At 39.5% G+C, this 24,278-nt stretch overlaps 1 protein-coding gene across 1 annotated transcript in view; it reads left to right on the forward strand.

Annotated features, from left to right (window-relative positions):
- The window catches only part of LOC124262594 (short transient receptor potential channel 3-like), a 56,000-nt gene that overhangs the window by 17,111 nt on the left and 14,611 nt on the right, over window positions 1-24,278 (forward strand). The window contains exons 4-12 of the mRNA XM_046697097.1: window positions 969-1,460; window positions 2,365-2,538; window positions 4,624-4,788; window positions 6,998-7,265; window positions 8,919-9,058; window positions 10,651-10,738; window positions 15,606-15,757; window positions 20,324-20,472; window positions 22,520-22,718. Of these exons, the coding sequence (XP_046553053.1) occupies window positions 969-1,460; window positions 2,365-2,538; window positions 4,624-4,788; window positions 6,998-7,265; window positions 8,919-9,058; window positions 10,651-10,738; window positions 15,606-15,757; window positions 20,324-20,472; window positions 22,520-22,718 (1,827 nt within the window). The remainder of the gene's footprint in view (window positions 1-968; window positions 1,461-2,364; window positions 2,539-4,623; window positions 4,789-6,997; window positions 7,266-8,918; window positions 9,059-10,650; window positions 10,739-15,605; window positions 15,758-20,323; window positions 20,473-22,519; window positions 22,719-24,278) is intronic.

Raw genomic sequence — 24,278 nt, forward strand, 5'->3', positions numbered from 1 at the left:
CAATAAGCTTTTTTGTATCAGGACTTCTCGGTATTGTGGTGGTGCACGTGTGGTCATAGAGCTTAGGTAATAAAGAAGTTGAAGTTAAGCAACGCTGGTCACTGATATTCCTTGGATGTGTGACCGTGTTTGGCAGCTTGATTCCTGGGATATTCTGGGACTTCGACAGTCCTGCCCCACAAGGAAGCAAACGTAACATATGTGGTCTCACCAATTGATTGTGTTCAAAGTTGCCTCTGTTCATCAAGCAGAAAATTGGTATTCGGGTGGATAAGACATAATAATGACTATGAACCAGCTTCCACAAGCAACTTGGGTCATCCGGGATAATAATGGCCACTATGTTATATGCGCTTCTCGGCATAAGGAGGTTGTGTGTAGCTTCTCAGAAGCTTCTCGGTTTCAGGAGGTTGTGTGTAGCTTATTTGTATCTAGGGGATGTGTGTACCTTCTCAGCATTAAGTCGTAGCGGATAGCTTCTTGTTATCAGGAACCAGTGTGCAATTTCTCGGTATCAGGCGTTTGTGGGTAGCCTCTTGGAATTAAAAGGTTGTGTGTAGCTTCTCGGCATCAGGAGGTTGTAGTTAGCTTCTCGGTATTAATTAAGCCGTACCGTAGCTTTATCGGTATCGTGACGTTGCTAGTAGCTTCTCGATATCAAGAAGTTGCGGATAGCGTCTCGGTATCAGGAAGTTCCAAAGAGTTTTTTTATATCAAGACGGATACGGAACCAGAATGATCAGGGTACATTCTCGTTGTCAAGACCATCAAACGAGATTCTCGGTAAGGAAACATTCAGGAGGCTTCTTGAAGACGTAGCCTCAATGTGTTTGAAACCAAGACTGTTACTGAATGATAGTAAGCAGCGATGACTGCTCTTCAGTCCTGTGCTCTTTCCGCTCACTTTTAGCAGGCACGCTGTGACGTAATTGACATTTTGAAATCCCAGCTCACTCTTTCATTTCCAGGTGGTAGAGGTTCTTCTGGACCGGTCAAACCAACAGCACATCTACGAGGCGGTTCTCCAGGCCATCAGCGCCGGCCATGTCCAGATAGCCGAGACTATCCTGAAGCACAAGCGCTATGTAGACATGTGGCGGGAGAGAAGGAAACTCGGAGACCAGGATGGTTTCTACAAAACAGCTAACGCCGAGTCCCAGTTCTCCCCAGACATCACACCCTTGATGCTGGCCTCGCAGAAGAACCAATACGAGATAGTTCAGCTGCTTCTCCTGAGAGACGAGAGGATCCAGAAACCTCACAAGTACAGCTGCGGGTGCAACGAATGTGATAACAAGATTAGGTTCGATCAGCTCCGACTGGCTAAGTACAGGTTAAACGCCTACAGAGGCCTGTCCAGTGAGGCGTATATCTCCCTTTCAAGTAAAGATCCCATTCTCACTGCGTTTGAGCTGGCAGCCGAGCTCAGAAAGTTATCTAAAATAGAAAAGCATTTTAAGGTAATAACTCCTACTAAAGTATGTTTTATGAAATATTTTAGACATTTTACCTTGGTCGTTTTAGCTGTGGAAGTATTGATATGAATGTGTATTTGTTGATGATTATCCATTGAACTAATAAATCAGCTGACAGTTCTTACATTTCATTTTCCACAATTCCTAAGTGATGATAGGAAGATACATCTCTAACGAGTGAGTGAGTGAATTTAGCAATTTAGCAGCTTTTAGCAATATTCCAGCAATATCACGGAAGGGGACACCAGAAATGGGCTTCACACATTGTACCCATGTGGGAAATCGAACCCGGGTCTTCGGCTTGACGCTTTAATCACCAGGCTACCCCGCCGCCCCGACATGCACATGATGATCTGTAGTATCCACGACTGCTGAAACAGGAAGAAACTGGATTCCTGACAGTAATGGATCCAGAACATATGAAACTTAGATTTACATGTCACGTATGAAATTCAAATGATATGCTTTCCCTGTATGACTTGATCTTTCCATGCCAGCATGCAATTTCTAATGAATACCGGATAATCTATGGAAAACCAAGTTCTATGTATAGTCAACTTCTTTATTGCAATGAATGCGACGTTTCGGTGTAGATACTAACACCGTTATCATGCAAGTGAAACGTCGCAATTCATTGCAATAAAGAATTTGACTATCTATAGAACTTGGTTTTCCTTCATCTTTACAACTTTTATAATGCGTCTCAAAGAACCGGGTGATCTAGTTTTAAAAACACAACAATGCCAAACTAGCCATTTACATCCTCTCGTGTGAATATATTACTTATCCTGTTGTACTATATAGTCATACATATCTTGTTCCACCACTCCTCCATTCATGCCAATCGAACTATTTGTCTTAATGACCATTAGTACTTGTTTCGTTCTAGTTGGAGTACCGGCAATTGGCCGACCAACTCAGTGAATATGTTGTCAAACTTCTCGACCGGATTCGAACCCAGGAAGAGCTGGATCTCATCCTGAACAAAACCGGGGACCACACTACAGAGGCGTACGAGAACATGGCAAGATTTCAGTTAGCTCTTGATTACAAGGAGAAGAGGGTAAGTTATGCACGATGAAATTGGAATAAACTCCTAATACAAGGCGGGGAAGCTTACTGTTGCTATTGCAAGTTATTCAGCTGGAGAAAACACCGGATTCTGTATAGTTCAGTGATACAGGGAATATTTTGAAACTATTGTTGTATAACCCTGTTGATATTGTCATCAAATTTCACGCATTTCTCAAAATATAACAGAAGTCATGACAAATGACTAATTCACTTACATGGGTGTTAACATATGACATTAATAAAATCCACAGACTGCTCGTCTCCGGACATGACATTGGTGACATTTGCATCGTTCTGACAATAATACATAAACAATAATATATAAACAATGTACCTGGTAGAAACATACGTTTTCTTTCCTCCCACTAAGATCGCAATGATAGAGCCGTACAAACATCTTTGTGATACTCTTTTACAAAAATCTCTGTGATAGAGCCTTACAAACATCTTTGTGATAATCTTTTAAAAAAACCTCTATGATAGAGCCTTACAAACATCTTTGTGATAATCTTTTACAAAAACCTTTATGATAGAGCCTTACAAACATCTTTGTGATAATCTTTTACAAAAATCTCTATGATAGAGCCGTACAAACATCTTTGTGATAATCTTTTACAAAAAACCTTTATGATAGAGCCTTACAAACGACATTACAAAACTCACAAAGATAAGTCTTAACTTGCATCTTTGTTTTTACACACAAAAAATGCTTTTAAAAACATCGCTACATTTGTACAAATATCACTTTGGAGAAACTGTACATAAGAAGGGGCGTAACTCGTGTTGGTATATTATCATCTGTAGGCCTGTCACATGGCTTTACACGGTGGTATCTGAAACCAGTTTGTGATACGTATGTGATGAAGTGACTATAATACTTAGTTACTTAAGACATCATTACATTCAGTTACATCCAGTGGAAAGTACATATAACAGCGTAAAAAAACATTTGAAGCGTTAGTAAAATGTTGTAACGTGGAGTCCTTCTCGGTTTGAATAATTGCAAGTTTTTGGTCTATTTGTTATCCGCGAGGAACTGTCGAGACAAATACTAACCCGGTACTTGGTGCCAAAGTGATAACCAGGAATATACCTTGAAAGAATAACGCCACCTCAACAATGTGTAATAACCAATACTGGCCTACTAACGTGTGTAGTTTGGAGTATCGTATCGGTAACTGTAGTAACATCAACACTGATCTGAATGAAACGTTGAGTCGCACTCAGTATTTTTAAGGAAGGAATATCTCATGATGGAAGCGTTATATTTTATTTTTGGGTACGTTTCACTGATATATCGTTACCCGTGAAGATCCGGGATAGAATTGGTCTTCAACAACCCGTGCTTATCGTAAGAGGCGTCTAACGTAATAGGGTGGTCAGGTTTGCTGACTTGGTTGTCACATGTCATCGTATCCCAATTCCAATTTTCCCCAGGCTGGATGATTGTCCTGTCCAGATTCGATAATTTACAGATCCCCGTCATATAGCTGGGAAATTGCTGAGTTTGGCGTTAAACAACAAACAGACAAAACTGATATATCGTTAACTTGCAGGCATCATGTACTGTTTTCCGAATGACGTATTAAACAGTTTCTTCAGCGCTGGGTTTGGGAAATGAAAGTCAACCTTTGTCCTGTGCTTATCGAATGATGCAAAACTGGTGCGATGGAAACACATACTCATCAGCCCATGGCTTTAAAGGAAATGAGACAGTGAATTTTAAATTCACGTTCTCGGGTTCAATTTAATAGACCATAATCGGAACATCCATGATACGATGTCCAAAGCAAACTCACGTCAAAATTCATTCAACAAGCCTTATGCTGAAAACAACTTCCAAAGTACACGGAAGGCTTGGACATTGGTAAATATACAGGAATTGTCGTTGGCATCACTCTTTTTGATCGGTTTTGGGTGACATAACAGACTGATGATTATTAGCAGAATAATTCCTGAACCATTCTGCTTGATGAAGGAGATGAATGTTTAACTCTGTGATAGTATGATGCTATTACCTCCACTCAAAGAAGTGGTCTAACTGTTTGAAGTATGAGGTTTCATTTCGTTTCAGTTCGTCGCTCATCCCAACTGTCAACAGAGACTTGTACATATGTGGTACCGTGGCATGAGATCGTGGGACTGTAGCAGCTCTGTCCGGCGTCTGGCCATTGTCTGCATGTTCATCCTCGCATACCCATTCCTGGTCCTTATGTCCTTAGTGCACCCCACAGCAAAGGTAAGCACTGTCCGATCAACTCATCATGTTAGGCAGGCTTAATGTTCCCCGCAGGAAACTAGTTCCAAAATGACTATAACAGTTTCATGGACTATTGTTGCTAGCAATCAATATTGTTGGCAAGGAAATGTTTCTTGAATTCCTGACGAACTTTGAATTTCTGAAACTAGACTTGACGTTTGTATTTTACAATGTCGATAAAGGTATGGGTTTTTTTTAGATTTGGGGGATTTAATGAGTATTTAATACACGAAAATCTCATTTGAAGCCAAGGCTATTCATGTAAAAGAATATGGTTCATAATCAACTGGATGGCGTGATATGTTTCTATGACATCCGAACCCGTTTGGTCACCGAGATGTGAAAACAATGTATAGAAGACTGCTTTCATTGACATTGTTCAAAATTTATCCTTTTGTTAGTGTGGATAACCTTACGATGATATGACATGTGTCTCAAATTTGAAATTGAAAAAAAGAATTATCGAAAAATTCATATTTCAATAATATTAAACTATTGTCTTGTTTGACACCCATCAGACCTGAAAGCACACTCACATTCATGTTCCAAATGTTTCATGCAAGCAAGTTAATATTAACTGTGTTGTCATTATTTTAGGAACATGCTATTTTCTGCTACATATTCTTATTGGTCATTATATGAAAATGGCCACTCACAGTCAAGCATTGATAAATGAGAGTGAAGATACGTTCTGCCATGATCGATCGGCGAGATATTCCTAAATCACGACGAATCAGCTATGTTCGGACCAATAAAGTCAGGCGTACTCCCTATAGTGGCGTCGTTTCCAGCTGTTTATGTCGATGGAATTGCCCTGTTGACATAAGTCGGTCGAGTACGCCAATCCAAGGACAAAGTCGAATACATACAAAAACAAAATGTCAATAAGTGTGCACTTCGCATGGTTCTTGTATTCTTGAAATCTAAAAGGGTATGGCATGAGATTAACTGCGACACGATGTGACGATAAATGCAAAGGTGACATGGAGGTTTGCTATTTTTACAGAGATATACTTTTTGTCTTATGACAGGTGAAAAAACATGTGTATCGTATTGTGGTCTATATAAGGCAGATCTGTTAACACCGCTAAAATAACAAAAAGGATGTCAAAGATGAGAGATCTACTTTTGTGACGCTTTTTAGGAAATGTGTTCGTTATGTGTGCCACTTCACTCATTTGTAGCTTAATGCTCTTGTCACCGCTTTCCTGTCCAAGACTCTATCTATGTCAAACATGCATTATGCATTTTCAGCCCAAACCTGGTAAATATTCACAATTTAAAATTCTTTCAGAATCTTATTTTTAAAAAAACAAGCAACGAAAATGAAACGAAAAAATATGTTCCTCAGATTATGCATTTTCAGCCCAAACCTGGTAAATATTCACAATTTAAAATTCTTTCAGAATCTTATTTAAAAACACAAACAACAAGCAACGGTCATGTTGATGACATTGAAATTGAATTCAAGAGCCGAGGGAGTTGATATTTTTATAGGAGTGAGTGAGTGAGTTTAGTTTTACGCCGCACCCAGCAATATTCCAGCTATATGGCGGCGGTCTGTAAATAATCGAGTCTGGACCAGACAATCCAGTGATCAACAGCATGAGCATCGATCTGCACAATTGGGAACCGATGACATGTGTCAACCAAGTCAGCGAAACTGACCACCCGATCCCGTTAGTCGCCTCTTACGACAAGATAGTCGCCTTTTTATGGCAAGCACATGGGTTGCTGAAGACCTATTCTACCCCGGATCTTCACGGGTCATTTTTATAGGAATTTGAAGCATAACATTCTGGTTTAAATTTAAATAAAACGATTGTAACCGAGAAAACCCAGATATTAGGTTACTGGCCAAACTGAACCATCCTGAAGATGATAAAAAAATGTATAAAGTGTAAACATCAACTGCATTCGGCGGCAGGGTAGCCTAGTGGTTTAAATGTTGTGTTGTCACGCCAAAGCCCCGGGTTCGATTAACCACATTGGTATTTGTGTGTCCATTCCTGGTGTCTCCTGCCGTGATAGTGATTGAATGTTGCTAAAAGCGGCGTAAAACCATGATAATAACTCTCACATATTCTCAAATTGGCATTGGTATGTATGCGTGCGTGCACACATGTATGTATATATGTATGTTTGCATGTATTTTTTCGAATATGATTTGATGATGGTCTTGTTTCAGTTTTCCAAGATCCTTCTGTATCCGTTTGTGAAGTTTCTCACTCACTCGTTCTCCCACCTCGTGTTCCTGGTGATTATCATCGTGTCCACAGCCGAGTCGTCCTACACCATATCCAACGAGAAGACGCTCAAGTCGTTGTATCCAGGCGACTTTGTTCGGTATCACGAGTTCCGGAATTTGACGAAGAATGAACTGTTTGATGTCGACTTTCCCCTGAGGTCGTATGCGCCCACGGTGACGCAAGTGTTATTGACGCTGTGGATTCTAGGTAATCAGAAACAATGAAGTCGACCAGAGTAACCCCCCCGTTGTTGGTTGATTGTACAACTATTTCGATTGTGAAACGGGCGTCAGCATTTAAATGCACGTGTAACGGACGGCCTTGGGATGGGGACATTAATGATTATGTTATTATCAAATAAGCATTATGATTACGACATTGTAATCCTGGATCGCCAAAGTTATTTAAAATCGTTGGGGGCCAAGGGCAGAGCTGAAGGGGGTTATCCAGCATACGCTTGCCGGTGGTGAAGAACAGATGACGTTATTTGGGCGTGTGGTCCGGTCCTGTGGCGGGGTGTGTGGAATCTTACCATGATGGCGGAAGCCGTTGTTCGTGCTTTTAGACATTCATTTTCCTTGTCTAAACTGGATAATGTGCTTAACTGAAATATTACTGTGACGTTTAACAACTACTCACATAGTGGTCGACGGAGATATTTTATTTACGCTTCTTTGAACAGAAACAAGAGTTATGTCCCATGGATTATGTGAATCAGCACCAGCACCCCATCACTGACAAATCCGAAGCATATACTTACTTAGTCCGTACCACCATAAGGATTTGAAATGTTCCTTTGCATTTTGAAATATTACCACTTATTAATATATTAGTTGAGTCAAAATAATATTGATAAGTTATTTCTTAAACATAAAGCTATTTGATACACATTTATTTCACTTTGCATATAGACGATACTTGTTTGGAACGTTATATAATACTTACAAGGTGCATACTTCGCACCCACGATTGGTTTGGTAGGCAAATCGAACGCTTTACCTGGTAAAAGTAATGTCTAAGCAAAAGAACTCATTGTGGATTTTAGAAGCAAAAAAGTGACACGATGCCTGTTGAAATCAAGAGTGAAACTGTAACGTATGTTATCTTAGACCACTTTCTAAAATGGCATTGTGTATTTCACAAGAGTGAAACTGTAGAAATTGTAACACAGTACAAATATCTTGGCACTATTATCGACAACTTACTACAGTGGGGTCCAAACACTGATTATATTTGTAAGAAATGCCGGCAAAGACTGCATTTTATGCGCAAAATGACATCTTTTAACATAAGCAAAAAGCTGATGCTGTTGTTTTATCGTTGTTTTGTTGAAAGTATTTGAACCTTTTCAATTCAATGCTGGCATGGCTCTCTTAATATCAAAAGCAAATCTTATCTTAACAAAATCATTTTAATTGCAAGTAAACTCTGGGGTGTCGGTTTCGGATTTACTTTCTCTTTTTAATTCCCGCGTTCTTAACCTCGCTGAGAGAAATTTATCTGATTCCAGCCACGTTTTATTTTCTGAATAGAATCTTTAACCTTTAGGCCGATGATACCACATGCCCCGTTTTAAAACAAAAAGTGTTCAAAATTCTTTTATTCCAGCAAGTATTGGCCTTCTAAATGACTGTTAACTTCGTGTGTCTATTGTGTTGTTTTTTCTTTACCTTTATGTCATTTATAATTTTTAATTATGTGATCACTTTCAAATGTAAAAAGAATTCCCCTAGGGGTAATAAAGTATTGCCGCTGTCATTTTCATAATGTCCAGATTGAAAGGTATTTGTTGTACATTTAACGTCACTAATGAATGGCATTACAGGATGAATGTCCTCACACAGTAAGATCTTCTTGCAGGTTTTACATGCGCCGAATGCAGTCAAATATACGTCACGGGCCTCATCGGACATGTGAAGAATTTGTTCAACTTGTTAGATTTCATGGTTCTGTCAACCTACTCTGGTGCCTTTACTCTTACCTACTTTACAATGATCAAGGTTTGTAATGAACGTTGCCTTCCATGTTGATCTTGACCAATAGTTTTCATATTCAAATGCCAGTTCTCCATCGATTCCACACAACTCTAAATATATGGCAAATCATGTGCTATCTATGTTGGGAAGACATAAGATTGTCTAGACTACATTTGATTTCCAATTTTGGAAACAAAAACATTTGTATATCAATACAATATATATCTGATGTCGCAAGTGTATTACAAGAAATCGGTTTCTGGCAGGCCATTGCGTCATTGCTCAGTGCCAATCAAGGATGTAAAAATCAAAGTGATATAAAGTTAGATGGAGCAACAATATCCGTGAGAGAGAGAGTGTTAATTTGAGCAGGTAGGAATGGAATTACCTTGAACCAAGGAGGTTTAAGTACCTCCCATAGAAGTCTTCCGTGTACCTTTCTCCAAGGCCACGTTGAACAAGCTTAGCGGACCGTATGGCGTGTGTTTTGAAGGGATGATATGACAGTTAACGCTAGTTAAAATGGTTCTATAGGTGTACCGGTTATGCCATCTTTGTCAGGAAGCTTTTACGTTGTGTAATACGTTATAATTTGATTGTGACAATAAGGACAAATCGGGGTGGACATTTGAGGGACGTAGCAAGATAATTTGCTTAAGGGTCGTGAATCGGTAGTTTCTACCTGTTCAACCGATCAGTGCTTTAACTGTGTTTGATAATCAGTTACGTTGTTTCCCCAATCTCATCAATGTCACATCCCTACAAAGCGGGACATAGTGTGTGTGAGTGTGTGAGTGTGAGTGTGTGAACCTATGTGTGAGCCTCCTCTCTCCCCCGCGTGCGTGCGTGCGTGCGTGCGTGCGTGTCCCCTGTCCCGTGCCGTACTGGATCTTGAATTGCTGTGTCATTTTACGATTTGGACGGCACTACATTGATTTATCATTTTATCCCTTTCTTTTTGGGCGTTTAGTGTTTTGATCGATGTTACTCTGAATCCTCTACCGGCATTCCGTGTGATTGCATGTTTGTCATGTGTTAACTTTGTGATTATACCGACAGTTATATAGTACCTAATTCATAACGAGCTATGTTCACGCCCACAGTGATAACGAGATAGGACAGCTGTCCCTTTTCCCTCCATTCACTTGCCATTTTGTGTCATGTCATCTGGGACAGTTTTACATTGACATTAAATTTTAAACGTCAAAGGCCGATTTTAACCAGTCTCAATAAGACGTGGGTTGTACTGACTGAGTTTAGTTTTACGTCGCTTTCAGCACTATTGCAGCAATATCACGGCTTCACACGTTGTAGATATGTGGGGAATCTAACCCGGGCCTTCGGTGTGATGAGCAAACGCTTTAACCACTAGGCAACCCCACCACCCTCGTTGGGTGTAATAACGATGAAAATGTTATGAATGGAGCACTGAGAATGATTCTGACACCTAGTTCGCCGAGAGGCTGAACATGTAGGATAGTTTGATTGTTTTCTTTACATGGTGAAATACCAGCCTTGAAGGGCTGATTAATGGTAAATGTTTTTTTTCAAATGGTTCTGGATTAATCAAGTAAATTCTCATCCTAATTAAAATGTGTACATTATTTTCGTTTCAGTTCCACTTAGCCGTGGACTTCATTGCCACCGCCAACCTGACCGTCGATATCGAGAAGACCCACAGCAGCCTGTACTGGCTGAATGCAGGTAGGAGCACATCGTTCCGCCTCGATCACGTGTGTGTGTGCGTGCGTGCGTGCGTGCGTGCGTGCGTGCGTGCGTGCGTGTGTGTGTGTGGCCACAGGCCCCCCTGGGACGCGCGCCGGTCCTCATGCATGCCTGTTTTAATTTCATATGAAGCGCATCATACTGTGCTTTAAATTAATATTTTGCATCCATTTCAACTTATTTATTTTCAGCTAGTAATATCAGCTGGTATTACACGTGATTGTTCGCCAGTTCACTACCACCTGGAGACATGTATCTTATACATGGTGCCAAAGCTAGCAAGTACACCAGTCCGGCTAAGAATAGATCAAGATATCGATTATTCTTTTAGAGGTTTCTATAATGAGTTATTTTCTGTATACAATATCACACCGCAGTCTGTATTCCAGTATATATATATGTAACTGTGATGATGGTTCCTCTAAGATTACTTTTAAATCTGTTTTAAATACAGAGCAATGCCTCCAAGATATTATTCTCAGAAAATTCTTCGTTTCATTATCCAGATTTAGATGTTCGTTACGTGATCTTATGATCGAGAAAGACAGTTATTATAATATTCCAAGAGAAAACAGATTGTGTACATTTTGTACTTTAAATCTATTTGAAGATGAGTTCCACTTTTGCTGCTTTGTCCTTAATTATTTTAAGGACAAAATACCGACCGCAATATCACCTTGCATATCCTACTACGTGTAAATTAATTATTTTAGTGAACTCGAATAATAGAACTTACATTCGCATATCCACCATGCTTTTGTACATAGAAAACAATGCCTGCAAACATTGAGATTGTATGCCATTATTGCTAGCTGACATTGTACTATAGGCCTCTTCAGTACTGGGATAAAAGAGATGATGTGATCTTTATCATACTGTGATCTGCGCGCAGATTCCATCATCATAATTATTCAATTTCAGATTGTCAGTTAAGTATATATTAATATGATATAAAGTTAGATATATTTTAATACAGGTTAAAATACATAAATGCTGTAACATGCTTCTTGTGATCCTGGCACAATCAGGCTGGTTATGCTAGATCATTAGATCCGGGCCCTTGGTCCCTCTATACGCAGCCCAGACAGCAAATGGGAGTTCATCAAGGAAACCCTGCCCAGTCGAGCTAACAAAGGGATTACCGTTGAATATGAACACTCACCAACACTTCACCTGTCACCATTACTCAAAGTATCAGGAGGAATTGTGTATTCCAACAAACTCGGGTACTCTCCTTATGTCAGTCAACAGATTGGGAGGAAGCACTCCTAAGGCATCGAGAACAATGTCTGGCAATGGGTACTTGGGATGCATTAGCAGTGTGTCGTAAGCGAGGTCCGCATACGTGATTTGTTCTTCTCTGTATCCTATCCATTACGTTAGTGTGAAAAAGGACAGACATAAATGATTTTTACTGGATTTGTCAGAACGTCAAAGTTTGATGGCCTGGATACTGGTCTGGAGGCTGTATAAGGGTCTATTCCATATCAAACGTGCAAGGAAGGCTTGTGGGATGTCACGTCAGATTCTCTCAAGTTCTGTTGCGGGACGTCGTGGTCTGATCCCGTGATGACGTAAACGTTGTCGAACTGTGTTGGGGTGGATATGGCGAAGTCCTGGGATGGTTCGGGCGGTCATCACTGCAGTCTGAAACCTGTGGCGAAGATGGGTCACCCTTATCCATATGTCCTGTCTTTGCGTTGTTACACGTGGACGTCCAGAACGTGGCCGATCGATGACGTCATTTGTGTTTTGGTAGCGTCTCACCAGTGCAGAAATGGTCTTCCGGTGGCAGTGGAAATGTGCAGCCACTTGTCGTTGAGACATTCCCTCACGGACCATCCCAATGGCCTCATGATGTTGTGCAGACGTGAGCCTTGGCATGCTATGCGTTTCAATAGCCGTTTAATTTTTTGAACGATCGCAAGGGCAGGGGTTGAGCTTTCCAAAGTGACAGTATTGTGTGGCATTCATTTGCTCTGTTTCTCTTTCCTGGAATGCACGTGCAACAACGTATTGCATGTCTCAAGGACGAACCCACTGACGTCACGGAACGTGGCACGTGCATGCATGTTGGATACATGTGACTAATCTCTGAGTTTAAAATCCTTATGTGTCTACACAGGTTTGATAAATATATTTTTTAATTTTTGTATGCACAGTTTCCTTATGTGCCTAGTATACTTTTTAGGCAAACCGACTTCATCAATGCGAAAGTTGCTGCTCTTCTCAACACATTGCACATAAACTAGAATCAATGGTTGAGCATTTTCTTAAACACTGGGTCTCAACAGATTTGATATGGAACTGCCCTTGGTTGACGCTCATCTCTGCACCTTCCACCAGCCAGATCAACGTTGATGTTGAGATTATGTCTATACCATGGCTCGTTAAAGAGCAGTGCGGAATGGTTTGTGCACAATTTTTGTTCTGCCAAGATGAGCCTCCATGTTAATCAAACCACGCCCTCAGGGGATCAGAGGCTGGGTGATCTGTTGCCTGACATGGTTCCTCTTGCGGAGGTCTAAATACCCTGAATGTCTGACTTCGTAAAACAGACAACATCTAAATATATGAAATGACGGGTACAGCATAAGTATTTGTGGGTTTGACTACATTACGGGCGTCCAGCTCTCATGATGTTTCATTGCAGTATAGAGGGTTCGGGTGATCCTGTCAGATCCTGGTTAAGCTCGTCCTCAGCTCAGGGTCCTCGCCCCGTTTACACGCAGCCCAGACAGAGAAAGGACTTCTCTGCGGTGGTCGAACCCACCAAGAACATTTCGGACAATATGGAGACTCTCCAACAGTGCAGCCTTCTGTTTTCTCCGATTATGAATTTGTTATCATTATTGTGGTTATTTGTTTGGAAAGATTACCTTAGCAAAACATTTCCCCAATTAGTGACTTCCGCATCTTCATCCTTGGTCAATTCCGAGTGCAACTACTTGTATTTCAACTCCCTTACTAGCCCTCTTGTATATTCGGTTAGTCTTTGTCCATTTGCCTAGCGGGAATATAGTATTGAATACGCTGGAGAGAAAACGAATCATCACATCAGCAAGATTCAAACAAAAGTATTTCTAAATATATCATATCAGTTTGTAAAACTGAAAAAGATTTTGATACGAGAGAGTTAAAATGATATAATCTCAAGCCTTACATAAGGGTGCTTTCGATCAAGGACCGGATCTCGAGCTCGTGAAATCTCACATGGCTACAAATTAACAAGATATTTGCAGACCAGCGGTTTCTCGAAGTCTCTTAGCGATCCGGATCTAAGACCGTTTCCGCACTTCGGCGGATCCAGTTGTGTTCTCTAGAACTAGAAAAATGTTATGTCGGAAGCAAATAATCGCTTAAGCTGTGTCTAGATCAAGGATGGTATATTTTTTATGGAAAGAAATCTGTTAAAAAGTTGAAAAGTACCTATGACACTTTAAAAAGAAAATTACCCTCAAGGCCAAAAAGGCGAAATGGTTATCGGGTGCCTAAGCATTACGTTCTTACAACATGCTTTGAATCCAGGGAGGTCATCAACAAGGAGTTTGAACAAAGTGACTATTTATACACAGATAACCTTGTGACACTTATATTCTGTTTAATGCAATTTTTGCACATCCACCCACGTACTACGAATTTGAACAAAGTGACTATTTATACACAGATAACCTTGTGTCACTTATATTTTGTTTAAAGCATTTTTTTGTAAACCCACTCACCTACTTTACCAAAAGACGTAAGGAAGTTCCGGTGGAGCTAAAGGCGTGACTGACCTACCGACAACTGGTGTTGAATACATAATTAATGAGAACAGTAATTTAACGCTGATATCAGCAGTTTTCCTTGTACGAGATATATGAAACCAAAGTTTTCATTTGATAATGATGCTTGTAGGGGACACAAACAAAAGGCATTCCAGGAACTTCGGTTTAAACCAAACAAGGTGCTTCATCCTCCTTGTCAGGTAGTGTCGTGGTGACTTGATACGGACTACTTAAGATGTAGTTGGTTAACTGTAGTTCAGTGTGGATGGAGTTAGATGTTAGATGTTAGTTAATGTTAGTGGTCTGCATTTACCGAAAAGCCGTCTAGGTGTATTTCAGTTAGATTAAATGAGTAAGGTTTTACGCCGTTTTTGCACTATTCCAGAAATATCACGACAGGAGAAAACTTAAATGGGCTTCACACATTGAACCCATGTCGGGAATGCAATTCCGGTATTTGTTGTGACGAGCGAAAGCTTTAGTTCCTAAAGATACATCGCGATAATATATTTCAGTACTGTAAGGTGAATTTACAATAATGTGACCTCAAATTAAATATATTTACGATATGATTTAACCTCACGATAACGTATGTATCGGAGTATCCATGCTAGCGTCGAAATGAACATATCAGTTGCACATCTATGCACACTGAATCTTCATCCATCCAGAACCCATAACACCGAAATTCAGCATTTGAATACGTCTAAGGTTGCCTTATGATGTGAAGGACGTTTCAATGGACTCTTCATACACTGGTCTGGATCGCTCTGGATCTGTGCGAGTTCACTGGGAACGATACCGTCGGATTAAAGGGCTTGCGTTGGACGAAAATTTGCTTTGTCTCTCCAAGCCCCCGAGGCTTTTAACGCAATGTCAGTATGTCTGTCCCATCACCCGACAACATCACTGATGAGAATTAAAAGCGTATATCATTAACGCACTCCTACTCAGCGAAACGCTCTTGGGATTCCGGAAATGTCAAGGGAGAGTGATTTCATTTCAGTTATACATTAGTCATTACACAGGTATTGTGTTTCAAGCATTTTATGATATGTGATTGTTTTTCTTCCTGCCAGACCGGATGTACTGGAACGTGTACGACCCAATCAACTTAGCGGAAGGCATGTTTGCTGTAGGGAATATTCTCAGCTTTTCTCGAATCTCGTATCTTCTCCCCGCAAACGAGACTCTCGGGCCTCTACAGATCTCCCTTGGAAGGATGATCAAGGTAAGGGGTCATCTAACATGTGTTTGTTGAATAAGATTTTCATCTAAGACGTCAACGTATTAACATACCCGCCATTCAATATTCGAGAATGTGTATGTGCGTGTGTTACCGCCTGTCCATTCCCATGTTGAAACAGAAAGATTACCCGTGGAGAATTCCAACTGACAAAAGGAAATGTATGAAAAGCAATAAATGCAATGATGACAATATCCACCCAATCGATCTACCTAAAGCTGCCCAGGGCGTTAATCAAGGATAATCTTCCTGAGAGAGTCAAGTAGCCCTTTGCTAATTACAAACACACTCAATCGAACGCACACGACCGCACACACACACACGCCAGCGTTATTCATATGGATAAATAGATAGACAAGCTGGACACAACTATAAAGGTTCCAACGCACATTATATCTCTTGGGGTAAACAAATCGTCGGCCACTATGTTTCACATAATTTCTTCTCAAACAAATCGTAATTCAATTAAGTTAATTTAAAGTGTGCATAGTTCAACATTTGTTCATCCGTGTAACGTCTGTTTGAGACCTTTGTAGGTGTATCAGGTCAAGTTAAGTCACGAGTTAGGCCATGTGTTTGTCGTGAGAGGTGATATAAAACAATCGGGTGGTTGGAAGTGAGACCTGGATGATCGTGTTTTCATTGACGTTTTGAATTAATGCTCATGCTATCACCCACTTGTATATGCAGATCCTGTTGTGATACAGCGGAAACACAGCTGCGTCAAACATCATTTGCACAACAACAAATCAATTTAGAGAACTGCTTGTACATGATTGCGGAAATCAAAAGTGACACTGACATTTTGAAGGAACAACGAATGTTAACATTTAATATGCCGTTACATTAACTTTCTTTTGTAATGTCAAATACTCTTGTTTGGTTTACCCGTGAAGGTACGGGTTAGAATGAGCCTTCAGTAACCCATGCTTGTCGTAAGAGGCGACTAACGGGATCGGGTGGTCAGGGTCGCTGACTTGGTTGACACATGTCATGGGTTCCCAATAGCGCAGATCGATGCTCATGCTGTTGATCACTGGATTGTCTGGTCCAGACTCGATTATTTACAGACCGCTGCCACATAGCTGGAAGATTGCTGAGTGCGCTGCCACATAGCTGGAAGATTGCTGAGTGCGGCGAAAACTAAACTCACTCACTCACTCACTTGTTTGGTTTATTAGTATTCTGTAAGAATCTGAACATGCCTTGGAAGGAGAGTTTCTGCTCACAGAGTAGCTACAACTCCCCCTGAACTGTCTGCAGTGTTTGATGAGTGATCACATACACAGCGTATTTCCCTTGTGAATCTCCACATAATCGACGTACAATGTATAAGCTCGTTGAACATCACTAACATGAGGGGTTGAGGTTTATTACCCTGCAATGCAAGAATGAAGGGACGCAGGTGGCGGTTCGAGAAGACAACAGTTTATAAATACTCTCTGCATCCCTTTGTACGTCATCCCACCTTTCGTGAGGAAAACACCCTGACGAGATTATGAGCAAGGACAAGGCCAATTTCAACTGACGTCAGTAAAATATGATACAAACATTTATATGAACACGAGGTGCAGATGGACCAAACCCCACACAAAGAAAACAATTAAGCTTGATTATTTTCAAAGGCAAACTTTACATGGCAATTGTCAGTGAATTGTAAGAACACCTTTGAGAAGTAGGCAAGCTCTTTAAACCATAAAACACAGACGAAAAGGACAAGCGTTTCTCTAATCCTTCCTGAAGGATATCAAGTAAATTGAGTAAACATCGTTAGCTGAATAGGAATGTATGAGTGTGTGATGGAAAAAGTAGGGCTTAGATGGAACAACATTTTTCATGTTAAACGAATCTTATGCTCTGAACTTCAAATGCCAGTTTACTGAATCTGTTTATGATTTAGTCAGAACATTCTGCCAGTATCTTCTTTTAGGAGGGGCGGTAGGGTAACCTTCCTTACATGGGTTCGATTCCTCACATGGGTACAGTGTGTGAAGCCCATTTATTGTGTCCCCCGCAGTGATATTGCTGAAATATTGCTAAAAGCGGCGTAAAACTAAACTGACTCACTCACTCTTCATGTATTCATATATATAATTTTTCGAAACTATGTTATTTATTTATTGTACGTATTTATCAAACGATACATGATATTTTAAAAATGTGATCAAGATATAGTTACTACATGACAATACATTGAATAAACATTAACTTTTTTATGAATAATTCAGAATACAACAAAACAAAGAGATGGACGTAATTGCTGTTTTGTCAGATGTCAGTTTTAGATTATATATTATTTCTATCACCCGTCTTATTTCCTCAAAATAACTCTCATTTCGATTTACATTTGAACGTGACTGTCATACAATTTGGATAAAACACGCAACTATGATCGATGTGTTTGTATTTTATTTTTGAAGAATGATTGTAATTGATACATTTTCATGATTCATATAACCTTGAATTGTCATTCATATTTTTGTGTCAAGACATGGTGCCTAAGCTCACAACGTAACACATTTCAAATGATGATGAAACAACTACCTGTGGTTGTGCATCATCTTTGTCAACTGCCTCAGTATCAAGGGAGCGAGGAATGTGTTTGTGGGCGATGTCCACATGGATCCCGCTTCAATCAAACCCGTATTGATACTCGATAAACGCGTAAACAGGGTAAACGGGTGTAGAAGTCTACATATTCAAGTGATCTTGCAAAATATATGCAATCGTGAAAGTTGTTTTTAAGCCTTTAAGCAATGGCACGTACACATGGAATGGTTTAATCACTCAAGCTAATGAACAAAGAAGGATAGTGCTACCGATTACAGCTTTGTAATCAAAGATGACGTGCTTCACAAGCCTGCAGGAACTTCACCTTCGATCGATCAAACGTGATAATGATGTAACAGATGCTAGGATATATCTTGATTACAGTTGACAGAGCAACGCTCGGTGTTATTTTCATAGGTTGTCAACATTCATCAACATTGATATGCCTCTGAAAGCTTAATGTTACACTTTCTCTCGTTCACTGGAATGTGTTTCCTATCAAGCTCAGATTCTTTGACTGAAACGGCTCTCAGCAATTGTTGTAAATTGAGATAACGAATTCGGAATCTGAAAAGCAATGTTCGAAAGACTTCTAAATTACACAAAGACATGATGTCCAATGAGATTTAAAGCTCTACCCTTAGAAACTATGAAAACATGTTTCTTTTTCGAACGAAACGAAGTTAGGTCATTGCTTAACATAAGAGACTTGCACACCTTCACACCAACGAGAAAGACCAGCTTAAACATGCAATTCACTAGTAGTTGTTTGTGAGGATTCTTCGTCCGATAGAAAGGTGCATAGATACGTGTAACCCTTTAGCGTATATAGTGCATAAACACGTGTACTTCATCAGATGAAAAATGCATTTACACACGTATGTTTTCAAATAAGAAAGGTGCATATAAACATGGACTTAATCAAATAAAAAGATGCATATAAACATGTACTTAATCAGATAAAACAGGTGCATATAAACATGTACTTCATCAGATAAAAAAGGTGCATATAAACATGTACTTCATCAGGTAAAAAGGTGCATATAAACATGTACTTTATCAGATGAAAAATGCATTTACACACGTATGTTTTCAAATAAGAAAGGTGCATATAAACATGGACTTAATCAAATAAAAAAGATGCATATAAACATGTACTTAATCAGATAAAACAGGTGCATATAAACATGTACTTCATCAGATAAAAAGGTGCATATTAACATGTACTTCATCAGGTAAAAAGGTGCATATAAACATGTACTTCATCAGATAAAAAAGGTGCATATAAACATGTACTTCATCAGATAAAAAATGTGCATATAAACATGTACTTCATCAGGTAAAAAGGTGCATATAAACATGTACTTCATCAGATAAAAAAGGTGCATATAAACATGTACTTCATCAGGTAAAAAGGTGCATATTAACATGTACTTCATCAGGTAAAAAGGTGCATATAAACATGTACTTCATCAGGTGAAAAGGGGCATATAAACATGTACTCAATCAGGTAAAAAGGTGCATATAAACATGTACTTCATCAGATAAAAAAGGTGCATATACACATGTACTTCATCAGGTAAAAAGGTGCATATTAACATGTACTTCATCAGGTAAAAAGGTGCATATAAACATGTACTTCATCAGATAAAAAAGGTGCATATAAACATGTACTTCATCAGGTGAAAAGGGGCATATAAACATGTACTCAATCAGGTAAAAAGGTGCATATAAACATGTACTTCATCAGATACAAAAGGTGCATATAAACATGTACTTCATCAGGTAAAAAGGTGCATATAAACATGTACTTAATCAGATCAAAAATGTGCATATAAACATGTACTTCATCAGATAAAAAATGTGCATATAAACATGTACTTCATCAGGTAAAAATGTGCATATGCATGTGTACCCTGCAGGAGTAATCAGTGCATATACACGTGTACGCCTGCAGATTAGAAAGTGCATATACACACGTACCATTGTTATTCCTTTCAGGACATTCTGAAGTTCTTGGCGCTGTTCTCAGTGGTCATCCTGGCATTCATGGTCGGGCTGCATAACCTGTACTGGTACTATAGCTCCCGCCACGATATCGAGGTTGTGCAGCGCAATTTCACCGTCAACGCCGAGAAGAGTTTTGGAGAGTAAGTGTGAACACGTTTACTTCAGATTCAGCGTTTACTTCACGATTCCAGGGCGGGGCATATCTATGCAATTTCACTAATAGTCAGTACAATTAATTTTACATTTCCACACATTATACATGAAATATAACACTTATTATTATTATAATTATTCTCTCAGACACACAATACAAACACTTTTCCATGATCATATATTAATTTGATGCAAAGGAAAATCTCTTTTGCTTTGTGTTCTCATTTGTTGTGTCAAAAAACATTTCGAAGATGCATTTACGTACTCTTTCCCAGGTCATATACCTAAATATGATCGCAGAAACAAAACTGACATATTCAAAACTCAGTCAGAATATGTACATCAGTAATTCTTTTCGTTCAAATAAAAAATGAATGTATCATATTGAGAGTAGAGCTTAAACATGTCAATTTCTCAATATGTAATATCGACACAGACAACAGGTAATTATTGTTATTGGCCCCAGACGCATTGGATTTCTTTGCTTTGAAAATCGCCCATTGGGATAAAATACCACATTCGCCATGTTTCTAGTTTTACTCGGTGATATACGTCTTCAGTTTGGCTTTTTGTACCATGTTACTGAAACTCTGTGATGTATCCGTCTTTCACAACTTTCTATATATTATAAACTAATCTTGTATATCTACAAATTAACAAAATTTTAAGTAACTCCCTGTTAGCCATTAAGATGTAGAAAGTAAAGTCCCCAGTGGGATTACATGCTTTACACGGTAAAGTTGTTTGCAGGGTTATATTTTAAACCTCACATTGAGCTTTTCTCTTCTCTAATGATAAAGCACAGATAATGCTAGTAATGCGTCTGGCCCACATCCGGGTCACAAGGAGTGCTCCCCTCATTTTCCAGACAATACTATGTATTTATCTTAAGGAGGGGTCAATAGGGAAGAGGCCCATGCAAGCGGACGCATGTTTGAACACTGGTCTTGTGGAACGCTTTATGTCAACTAAATCCTAATGTACGCCCTTTAACGATGGGTTCGCATGCGCACCTTTGGCAAATTGAACCAATCCTGTCCCAGCGAGACAAATTTCGGGTAAACGTTTCCTGTGTTCTTTGAATGTTGAAACAAGATGTCAGACATTTTTTAAAAAAATAAAAGACACGTACAGTAGTCACGAAAAACAACACTCACGACTGCACTAAACGACCTTTTGTTGCTTTTCATCTGTTTTGGGTAAAGTTGCGAATAACCAGGGACTCCCTGTCGTCACTCGCAGTATGTACTATGATGCTGAGCTTAACGACGAGGAGGTTGTTGAGGAAAGGAAGTTTGTCGTTTTCGCCGCACAGTTGGAGTTCTTGATTTTCATAGTGTTTGTTAAAAATTAAAGCGGCTTGCAATCCTTGTATGACTAATGAAAACTTTGGAGGACTACCATGGAAATTGTGTCTATTCGCCCAAACTATCATAAACAAATAATTAATGGCTGCTCTTAAAACAATTTGCGTCACAACAGAAATTAAGGTTTGTTTGTAACAAAACCAATGAGATATATGGGACAATTTGTTTTGTCAGCCGAGATCTACTTAGTTGTCCAAATGTCGAATGTAGCCTCACATACTGAAAATGAGAGTGAATCAGTGCATGAAACATGTGAACTTATGTAAATGTATTGAAAATTTCGTTTCTTTTGTATTTTCGCAGGGCAGTAGTTGCGACCTATTGGACAAATAGAGATATTACTAATAAACACACATTCTCGGCATTCACAAGAATTGAATATGAGCAAATACTTAATGCTAATATGCTAACCAAATGATGTCAAATTTTAAAAAAACCTGGCTTTTCCTGCTTATAATAATGTCCAATGCTGCTGATTTGCTGTTGTTGCCTATAATTTCATCTCTCCGCATCGTCGATTAATGATTCTGTTATCTTAAAATATAAAACCCGATAGAATCATTTTTGTTTGGAAGTGAAACAATTTAGAAAACGACATCACTTCTTGAGTCTTGGCCTTTGTTCTTGACGTATATTGATATAATCACTAGTACATTTACCTTCGCAGCGTAATGGCGACGTTCCGGACTGTGTTCTGGTCCCTGTTTGGTCGAGGCGAACCAGGAGCAGTACAACTAGGTGAATACAACCATACGTTGACCCAGGATATCGGCTACTTCATATACGGCAGCTACAACATCGCAATGGTTACCGTTCTCCTCAACATGCTCATCGCCATGATGACACGGTCATTCACTAATATTGCGGTACGTACTGCCAATAGTGTTATTGTTGCATAGTAATAATTAATACGTTGCCTTGTAAATTTCATTGCTATCTAAGTTGTTCAATTCACGACAGGGACAATTTTGAATTCAGAACACCTTCGGCTTGCAAATTGAAACGTTTAAGCAATTTATATGGCAGAGATGTTTCCTTGAGCTAAGTAATCTGTGCCATTTGATAGTTTAGTAGGTTCAAGCAGAACCTTGATCATGGTATCAGTTTCTTTCTGGAGGCACTACTGTTGAATCCTCAGGGAATCTCGTCGGCGGAATATCAGGTTGTTCTCCCAAGTTGACTTTTGATATCTGATAAAATTCAATTACATTGCTTTTTGACTTGAAATAAGAATCTCACGTTGGGCGATTATTCTAGCTAGAATATTATGACCAAAATCGAGGCAGTGATGACACCGTGATCTTTCTTGTCTGAGCTATATCATATAACATATAGTCACCTTGACCTGTACAGTGTCACCAATACTTGCCGTGAGCTGCACAATGCAACATACAGTTGCCGTGAACTGTACAATGTCACAAATAGTTGTCGTGAACTGTACAGTGTAACAAACAGTTGCCGTGAACTGTACAGTGTAACGTACAGTTGCCGTGAACGGTATAGTGTAACATATAGTTGCCGTAAACTGTACAGTGTTACATAAAGTTGCCAAGAACAGTACAGAGTAACATACAGTTGCCGTGAACTGTAGAGTGTAACAAATTCTTGCCGTGCAATGTACAGTGTAAAAAAGTTGCCGTGAACTGTACAGTGTAACATACAGTTGCTGTGAACTGTACAGTGTAACATATAGTTGCCGTAAACTGTACAGTGTAAAATAGTTGCCGTGAACTGTACAGTGTAACATACAGATGCCGTGAACTGTAGTGTGTAGCATATAGTTGGAGTGAACTGTACAGTGTAACATAGCTGCCGTGAACTGTACAATGTAACATATAGTTGCCGTGAACTGTACGGTGTAATGTAGTTGCCGTGAACTTTACACTGTAAAATATAGTTGCAGTGAACTGTACAGTGTAATATACAGTTGTCGTGAACTGTACAGTGTAACATAGTTGCCGTGAACTGTACAGTGTAACATAGTTGCCGTGGACTGTTCAGTGTAACATAGCTGCCGTGAACTGTACAGTGTAACATATACTTGTCGTGAACTGGACAGTGTAACATATAGTTGCCGTGAACTGTACAATGTAACATACAGTTGCAGTGAACTGTACGATGAAACATACAGTTGACATGATCTGTACAGTGTAACACAGTTGCAGTGAACTATACAAAGTAACATATAGTTGACGTGAACTGTACAGTGTAACACAGTTGCAGTGAACTATACAATGTAACATACAGTTGTCGTGGACTGTACAGTGTAACATACAGTTGCCGTGAACTGTACAGTGTAACATACAGTTGCCGTGGACTGTACAGTGTAACATACAGTTGCCGTGAACCTTACAGTGTAACATACAGTTGCCGTGGACTGTACAGTGTAACATACAGTTGCCGTGAACTGTACAGTGTAACATACA

This window comes from Haliotis rubra, unplaced genomic scaffold, assembly GCF_003918875.1.
Source record: "Haliotis rubra isolate DU_JTF1 unplaced genomic scaffold, ASM391887v1 Scf12, whole genome shotgun sequence".
Taxonomy (NCBI): Eukaryota; Metazoa; Mollusca; class Gastropoda; order Lepetellida; family Haliotidae; genus Haliotis; species Haliotis rubra.